Source organism: Acinonyx jubatus, chromosome D1 (assembly GCF_027475565.1).
Source record: "Acinonyx jubatus isolate Ajub_Pintada_27869175 chromosome D1, VMU_Ajub_asm_v1.0, whole genome shotgun sequence".
In the NCBI taxonomy this organism is placed as follows: domain Eukaryota; kingdom Metazoa; phylum Chordata; class Mammalia; order Carnivora; family Felidae; genus Acinonyx; species Acinonyx jubatus.
This window is the reverse complement of record NC_069390.1, coordinates 51,240,326-51,247,867: the sequence shown is the minus strand read 5'-3', so window position 1 is coordinate 51,247,867 and position 7,542 is coordinate 51,240,326. Positions and strand designations below refer to the sequence as shown.

The 7,542-nt window shown below is 53.0% G+C and overlaps 2 protein-coding genes across 4 annotated transcripts; one reads left to right on the top strand and one right to left on the bottom strand.

Annotated features, from left to right (window-relative positions):
- Positions 1-640: 640 nt before the first annotated feature.
- On the bottom strand, positions 641-5,550 carry ARFIP2 (ADP ribosylation factor interacting protein 2). Of its 3 annotated transcripts, none has more exons than XM_027052795.2 (8): positions 5,393-5,550; positions 4,463-4,603; positions 4,113-4,209; positions 3,272-3,390; positions 2,863-3,084; positions 2,175-2,332; positions 1,856-2,030; positions 641-1,411 (listed from the first exon to the last, which is right to left on the bottom strand). In XM_027052795.2, exons 2-8 carry the CDS (start codon positions 4,559-4,561, stop codon positions 1,256-1,258), a joined length of 1,026 nt encoding a protein of 341 aa, XP_026908596.1. In that variant the 5' UTR covers positions 4,562-4,603; positions 5,393-5,550; the 3' UTR covers positions 641-1,255. The 3 variants fall into 3 exon arrangements, with proteins under 3 accessions (XP_026908596.1, XP_026908597.1, XP_053059535.1); XM_027052796.2 differs by having other exon boundaries at positions 5,287-5,430; XM_053203560.1 differs by lacking the exon at positions 5,393-5,550 and having other exon boundaries at positions 4,113-4,314; positions 4,463-4,585.
- Positions 5,551-5,596: 46 nt separating this feature from the next.
- Positions 5,597-6,525, top strand: TIMM10B (translocase of inner mitochondrial membrane 10B). Its single transcript, XM_027052798.2, has 3 exons — positions 5,597-5,740; positions 5,917-6,012; positions 6,185-6,525. The coding sequence occupies exons 1-3, from the start codon at positions 5,687-5,689 to the stop codon at positions 6,359-6,361; spliced, it is 327 nt and encodes a 108-aa protein (XP_026908599.1). The 5' UTR covers positions 5,597-5,686; the 3' UTR covers positions 6,362-6,525.
- The last annotated feature ends 1,017 nt before the right edge of the window (positions 6,526-7,542 follow it).

The following is a 7,542-nucleotide window of genomic DNA, read 5'->3' as shown; positions in this document are numbered from 1 at the left end:
CCAAAGTGAATTGCACCCTGGTCCTATCGGGGCTTACACATATGCTGGCCTCTCTGCCTAGGTTGCTCTTCTCCCTATTGCTTGCCTGGCTGTGCCTACTTGCTGTTCAGTTTTTAGTTTTCAAGTTGACATCCCATCTCCGCTGCAGACTGGGCTAGACACCCCTCCTCTGCACTCCCATAGCTCCCTGAACTTCTGTATCCTAGTACTCATTACTGTATTGTAGTTGCCTGGTTACTTGTCTCTATCCCCCACTAGGCCATGAGCGCTGTGGGCAGGGACTGTGTTTTATTCACTGATGTTTCCCCAGGGTCTAGTGCAGTGCCTGACAAATAAAAGCACTCAGTAAATATTTGCTGTATGAATGAATGGATGATGAAGGTCAGCGGGCCCAACCCCCTCTAGGCCCCATGCTCTGAAGACCATAGCTATCTCGGTGCTGGCCTAAAGAGCAAATAAAGCTTCAGCTCCAGCTGGGGCTGGGGGAAGAGTAGGATCTCAGACTGTTCCTGAAACCTGTGACTTCAGCTATCTGGTCTCTGCTCTTCTGACTTGATAGGATTTTGGTGTATGATTAGACTGAGTATTTCTCCACCCAGCCCACCCTCCTAGAGTCCCCCCCACAAATTGACCTCACTGGTCCTGCTTTTATGAAAGGTTTATTCCTAGTGCTAGTTCCCAATCTTCCAGGGCTCTAAGCACAATTAAACTGGGTGGGTTGGTGAGGGGAAGCCCATTCAGATGCAGGGCCAGAAATGGGGCCCCCCATTATCCCCACCCCTTTGGTCCCAGTCCCCTTCTCTGCATTGGGGACGCATAGAGGAGGGACAAAGGGTATTGGAGGCAACATCATTGGCTCAGGGGAGCCCAAGAAGAGCTGCCATTGGCTGACAGGGCCTTTTGAGACTCTGCCATTGGTCAGGGGGCACACCCCAGGAGCTGGGGATAGGCCTGAGGAGTAATGCCATTGGCCAGGGAGTGATTTTGTCATAGCCTTTGGCTGTGGAGTGGAAGGAAAAGATCTGGGAATGAAGCCCAGTGGCCAGGAAGATAAAGGACAGGGCAGCAGCTGCTGGGCCTGCAGGCCCCCTCCCTACCACAGCAGTGTGGGCAAAACTGGTATGAGGCCCCAGCAAGGGAAAGGGAACCCAAGCCAGAGGGCAGGTGGCAAGGGATGTCCCATGTCCAATCTCTCCCACCCTGGGACTGCCTCTCCCAATGTCCTTCTTGATAGCCAGGTTTGGCTAGGAGCAGCTCACTGCTCCTCTAGCCAGGAGGGCTTCTCGGCTCCTGGAGGCCGCAGCTTGATGTTGAACTGCTGCAGGGTCTGCTCCAGTTGTTTCTGGTTCCCAGCAAAGTAGGCTGACACGGCGTTGTGGAAGAGCAGCAGCTGCTTGTGCATCACCTTGATCTGGGGGTCCAGCAGGGTCAGCTGAGACTGGACTCAGATGCCCTTCTTGAGCCTGAGCCCAGACCAGGGGTACATGGATTCTGCTCTGATGGTGCTTTCAGGGTGGGGGTTGACCGCCACTAATGGAGTCAAAGGATAAGGGCAATCTGATGGGAGAAACCTGACTTGATTTGCTGGATCTGGCATTCTGGTACCCCAGCCCAGGGTGGGGTGATTTTTCCCAGTTATGTTCCTGGGATCAGCAACCAAATCCTCCAATAGAAAAGGGCCAGAGATTGGAGAGTAGGTGACTGGAAAGGTTCAGGAGTTGAAGGGGCTGGAGGAAAGATCCCACTTCTTAGCCAGGCTGCATTTCCCCATCCAGTGATGGGGAGGGTCTTAGGGGTAGAAGGTCAGTGTTATAGATGGGAAAGTGGACTGGGGTCAAAGGGGTGGGGTTGGCACCTTGTTTTCTTCCAGGAACTTGAGCTTGATGGCCACATCTCCCCGCAGCTTCTCATATTTGTCCCGATGGGCCTGGAAAGTGGCCTGGGCACTCTCAAGTCGACCACGCGTCCCTGCATCCCGGGGGCCTAGGCTCAGCTCCTCTAAGTCTGTTCGGTAGGCATCATATTCCAGCCTGGGGAAGGGTAATACAGGCTGGTCTCCACCCCTGTGTCCACATATACTTTCCTTTCCTTCCTCAATTCTTACGACCCCAAAGCTCAAACTTCCACCCATGCCAGCCAACTCCCAAAACCCTGGGCCCTGCTGGTGCCCACACCTGGCAGCCTCATACTGTTTGACAGTCATGAGCGTGTCTTCCATGGTCTTGGTGACCAATGTATTGATGCTAGAGACAAAGAAGTTCACAGCCCCTAGCAGTGTCTCTCCATTCTTGCACAGCAGCTTCTGTGTCTCTGCATTGTAGCCAAATTCCTCCTGAAGGCAGAAGGGGAGGACAGGCCTTGAGTAACAGTTCCTACCTGAATCAAGCTATAGGGCCCTCATTCCCCTCCTCCCCAGGAAGGAAACAGCCATTGAAACTGGAACAACCAAGGACTGCCTCCAGCAAGGCTCTCTTAGCCAGAAAGTTAGTGGGACCACCCAGAAATGCCTAGGGTAGGAATGTGGGAGTGGGGTTCTCAGATAAGTTCACAGGACTGGAATAGGGAAAGCTAGTGCAGCAGGCAAGGGAGGGGCTCTGATTAGGCCGAGCACTGATGCAGAGAAGGGTTACTTGTGAGGCATCTAGTGTGCCATCTCCCCCACCCCTCCAACTTCTGAACCTCTGTACAAACCCTTAGGCTGCCTCCACAGGTGAGTGCTGCTGGGGGTAGGGCTGAGCCCACCCTGGAGGGGTTCTCCCTCTGGGCTGCAGGAGGGAGGGAGGGAGGGAGGGAGGCTGAGGGCTGACTGCCTGGGAGGGCCCGGGCCCAGTCTCCCCACCCTCTGTGGCCTGACCAAGGCACCTGAAGCTCTGGGGACTTCTGGCTGAGGTCAGCAAAGGCGTCACCTAGTGCATGCTGGGTCTGCAGCAGGCTGTAGAGGTGGGCTGTCAGTGCCCGGCCCAGCTGCAGGACACTCTCATACTTGCGCTTCGTCTCACGCAGCAACTCAATCTGCAGCTCTAGCTCCAGGTCCACAGTCCGGGAGCCTCGGCCGAATCTTTCTGACAACAGCTGCTTTGTGCACTGATTGGGAAGTGGGAGAATAAGTCAGAGCCCTAGCACCCTGCCCCCCGCCGCCCCTCCAAACAGGTATCTACCCTAGCATCCCCAGGCTCCTAGTCTCAGCCGTAGATGGGATAGTGGAATTCAGAAGATGGGGAAAAGGTACCCAGGGGGACTCTGGGGGAAGGGAAAGGTATTTAAATCCCACCTTATATGTATTGATGCCCCATTTCTTGACGATGTCAAACTTCTCTCCGGCGATGCCCCGAGCCACCTCATCTCCGGGGCCAGCAGGAGTGGTACTGTGAGATGGATGGCGGCCAGACCCTAAAGGACCAAGTTCTCTGACACCAGCCTCTCTCAGACATAATCAGATGTCTCTGTGGCTCCACCCGTACCTCCCACCCAGCATATGAAAATTGCTTCCCTGAAGTAGCAGAAACTAGGGACAATGAGATTCTCCTACTCACTAGGAAGAACTCATACCTTGTGCCCTAAGACCCATATCCCAATATACATCTGGCCTCCTTTTGAGGTGGTGATGGGGGCTGGAGTGGGGGAGGGAGTTGCTGGTGTACGGGGACAGAGGAAACAGAAAAAAATACACTGAATATGGGGTGGCAGGTCAAGGATGGTGGATCCTGAAAGCAAGAAACCTCACTAACATTCCCATGTGGAATCTTAGTGTGAGATTCAGGGCTGTTTGCTCCTCTAAGCTTTAGAGTCTGAAGTAAAACTCTACGAAGCTTCAGAGTTCCAAATCAGGCTCAAGCTCTAGAGCAGGGAGAACTTCTGTGAAACAGAGTTCTTAACATGATTTGGGTGGTGGCAGCAGAGAAAGAACAAATGGACACATCTCAGGGGCTAAATGGCAAGTGGGAGCAACTGGACAACCCTGGGCTGAGGACAGTCCATAAGGTTCATACTAGCAGAAGTTCCCAAGATCTCCAGTCATAATTCAAGCTTTCTTTGACACATCCTATACTCCCCAGAACCATTCCTCTCCCTCTCTCCACTCAAGCTTCCTGTCCTGTTCTGATCATTCATACCTGTGGGGATGAGTCCATCACCAGAGCCCCCATAGCCACCAGACACAATGCTGGTTTCATTGAGGTTGGGTCCTGACACCATCACCTGCTGGAGGTCCTATAGGCCAGAGAAGAGGGGGGCTTCAGGAACATAGGGGCAGCTGAAGCATTTGGGGGGTGAGAACAAGCTTGAAGCATCACAGAGAGAGCACACAAGGGAAGTCTGCATAGAATCAGAACGAAGATTTGTAAAAAGATTGGAGGGAGTTAGATAAGTTAGGGGAAGTCTACTGGAATGGGGTGAAAGGCCAGGGCTTATGATTTGGGATTCCTAAATTGAAACAATATGGAGAAGAATCAAACAGAAGCACCTGCTCCAGCCCATCATCCTCAGGAAGCTGCCCCGCTTCACCATTCCCGTGGATGGGGATCTCCATTGTGGCTGCCTTCCCTAGGATCCCGTCCGTCATGGCTAGGGAAGGGATTGGAGTCAAAGTCTCCACCCCAGCGCCCTGCAAAGCCCAACACAGACAATTCTGGAAACTGGCCAGTACTCCAGAAAGAAAGGTTTCCCCACCATTTCAGAACTTTTGGAGGCTGTCCTAGGACTTGAGTATTCTGGGGTTTGGCCACGACTCCTTTCTTCTCACAGATATGTATTTCTCCTCTCCAAGGTGCATTCTTTTTACACATGCACACCCGGGCCCCAGGTGTCTTCTTGTGAACTCTCAATCCCACCAGGGCCCCGGTGATCATTCATGCATTCAGTCATTTGACCGACATCTAATGAGTGCCTACTATGTCTCATGCATTATTTGAGGTCACAGCAGTGACCAAGAGAGATAAAGTCTGTGCTGTCTTGAAGCTTATCCCCATGCAGCTGTTTCCTCCCATCCGATTAACCCCTTTCCAAGGCTCAGGAGCCTACTCCTCCCATTCAGGTATGTTCTCCATTGCTGCTTGGCCTTTCACACTCCTGTAGTGTTTCTTCCCCTTTTCTTCAGGGGTCTCCCTCTCCTCCATCTCATGCACCTCCTCTTCCTCGCCCCCCCCCCCCCCAGGCCTTAGTTGAATCAGTTGGTGTATATTCCCGGCCTCTGAGTAAAGCCTCTTTTTCCCAAGACATAGGTGATCCCTTCCAAAGTCAGTTATGTCCCCCAGGTGTGTGAGTCCCCGCCCCCCCCACCCCTCACACCTGGGCATCAGGTGTGTCCTCATCCTTCCCCAGAGCTCAGTGGCATCCTTCCCTCAGGGCAGGTTCGTGCGTTCAACTTCCCCTCGCCCAAGTCTGTCCTCCTCACCTCGGGCCGGGCCGCTCTTCCCCTCAGGGCGCCAGGCCCGGGCCGCGCGGGGACCTCGGGCTCCAGTTCCCGTCGCGATCCTAGCAGCAGGTCAGGGATTCGGCGGAAGTGACGTCCCCTCCCGGGCAGAAGAAGCCGGCCACGTCGCAGATTATAAGGGCGGAGATGACGTTAAAGCCCGGGGCAGGGCGATCCTGGAGCCAACCCCTCATTCCCTGGGGAGGGAGGAGAGATCACTTCCGGGGCGTTACCAAGAAGCTGTGGGGAAGTGACGTAGGGTGCGCGGGTGGTGCGATGGAGCCGCAGCAGCCACAGCAGCCGCAGCAGCCGCAGCAGCAGCTGAGAAACGTGAGTGCGCGCTAAGTCGCTGCAGGGCCATAAGTTCAGCCAGCATCCTTGTCCGTTTGGTTGGAGATCTGAGGGCTGGGAATGTCGGGCTGTGGCACAGGGTCCTGGGAAATCTCGGGCGATGCGGCCTTGAGTTGCCCCCTTACCGCTGAGTTCTTTGTTCCCTTTTCTCTTAGTTGCGGGACTTCCTGTTGGTCTACAATCGGATGACGGAACTCTGCTTCCAGCGCTGCGTGCCCAGCTTGCACCACCGAGCTCTGGATGCTGAGGAGGTTAGGCGGGAAACTCAGTAGGGAGGTGCGCCGTAGATCCTTCCCAACCGCCACTCCCCTGCCTCTGGCCCTGGCCTTTCTACGACCCTCACCCTTAGGTTAGGGATGGGAAGGAAGGAGGCGGATCCGACAGGACACCTTTGGCCTCTGCTTCACCCTGTCTTCCTTCCAGGAGGCCTGTTTGCACAGCTGTGCTGGAAAGCTGATCCATTCCAACCACCGCCTCATGGCCGCTTACGTGCAGCTCATGCCTGCCCTGGTACAGCGCCGCATCGCAGACTACGAGGCTGCCTCAGCTGGGCCAGGTGTTGCTGCTGAACAGCCCGGAACCTCACCATCAGGCAGCTAGCCCTCCTCACTCAACCCCAGGAAGGGAGGCACTGGATGGACCCTCAAATTGAAGGAGCCAGTGGACCTTGGGCTGAATGCAGCCTGTATGCAGAGTGAGGGATTGCCTGAGAGCTGGGTACTATTGCTCCTTTTCCTGGAGCCAATAAACCCGCTTTTACTCTGTTTGGTTTATGTTCTGGGCAGGAAGCTTTGCCCACTTTGTTGGCAACATCCTTTATTCTGTCAGTTATTGCATATCTGCTGGCCTCAGCCCTGGCAGTGGAGAAATTGCCTTCTATGTGTAGAAGATTCCCCGGCGCCTGGTTAAAGCAAGGTCTGTGGGTACAATTTTAATGTTGGTAATAGCAACAGGAAGCTGGTTCCTGCCCAAATGACAGAGAAAATGAGAGCTCTTTCTAGCTGTCCTTCACTTAAGTCTGTCTGACTTAAATGGCTCATTTGTGAGCCAGGTATGCATTCATTCATAACTATTTTTTCATGGACTCTATCTTTCAAGAAGAAATTCTGCTAAATTTAGGGAAAAGAGGAGATCTCTAAGGACAACAGATCAAGAAATCACAGGGCTTCTAGGGACTGCCTCTTGGGAAGTTAGTAGTCCCAGAACAGAGATGAAACCTATATGAATTTTGGGGTGTTGTGGAACTTCAACCATTTCCCCAAGTTGTTACTTTTTTACTGTTTTCCCTCTTCCCCAGGATAAGCAGTACAGCGTTTAAATAGAGAAGGTCTGTGTGCTTGTCTTCAGGAGCGGTCAGAAAGGGGAAACTTGAGGGACCATATTCTGCAATACAGCCAGATCTGAGGGAGAGAACCTAAGGGAGAAGTAGATGATGGTAGTTATGGGGGGCAAAGGGGATAATGCAAATCTTTGGGACCTCTTTAATGTTACCTGCATGTCTATAATCTAATTCCAGCTCTTCTATCTTCTATCCCACATTGTTTCCACTGTCTCTGTTCTGTTATTTCCATGTTGAGCTTCTCCATTTTTCTCTCATTATTGCCCTCCTTGTGGAATTTATTCTGTATTCACCAGCCTGAATGGCCTATCACTCTGTCACCACATTTTCTTGCCTCCTCTGTGTCCTTGTTGTATCATTCCAGCTGTTTTATCTTTTCTGGTCCTCTATTCAGACTGCTAGAGAAAAACACGGCTGTGTAATGCATGCCACTAAATATTCA

Excerpts from the sequence above, each read along its gene's own strand:
- TIMM10B (XM_027052798.2), top strand. The coding sequence starts at position 5,687 with ATGGAGCCGCAGCAGCCACAGCAGCCGCAGCAGCCGCAGCAGCAGCTG. Across the intron at positions 5,741-5,916 it reads CGCAGCAGCAGCTGAGAAAC|TTGCGGGACTTCCTGTTGGT; the intron begins GTGAGTGCGCGC and ends CTTTTCTCTTAG. Across the intron at positions 6,013-6,184 it reads GAGCTCTGGATGCTGAGGAG|GAGGCCTGTTTGCACAGCTG; the intron begins GTTAGGCGGGAA and ends TCTTCCTTCCAG.
- ARFIP2 (XM_027052795.2), bottom strand. The coding sequence starts at position 4,561 with ATGACGGACGGGATCCTAGGGAAGGCAGCCACAATGGAGATCCCCATC. Across the intron at positions 3,085-3,271 it reads GGGGCATCAATACATATAAG|TGCACAAAGCAGCTGTTGTC; the intron begins GTGGGATTTAAA and ends CTTCCCAATCAG. Across the intron at positions 2,333-2,862 it reads AGAAGTCCCCAGAGCTTCAG|GAGGAATTTGGCTACAATGC; the intron begins GTGCCTTGGTCA and ends TTCTGCCTTCAG.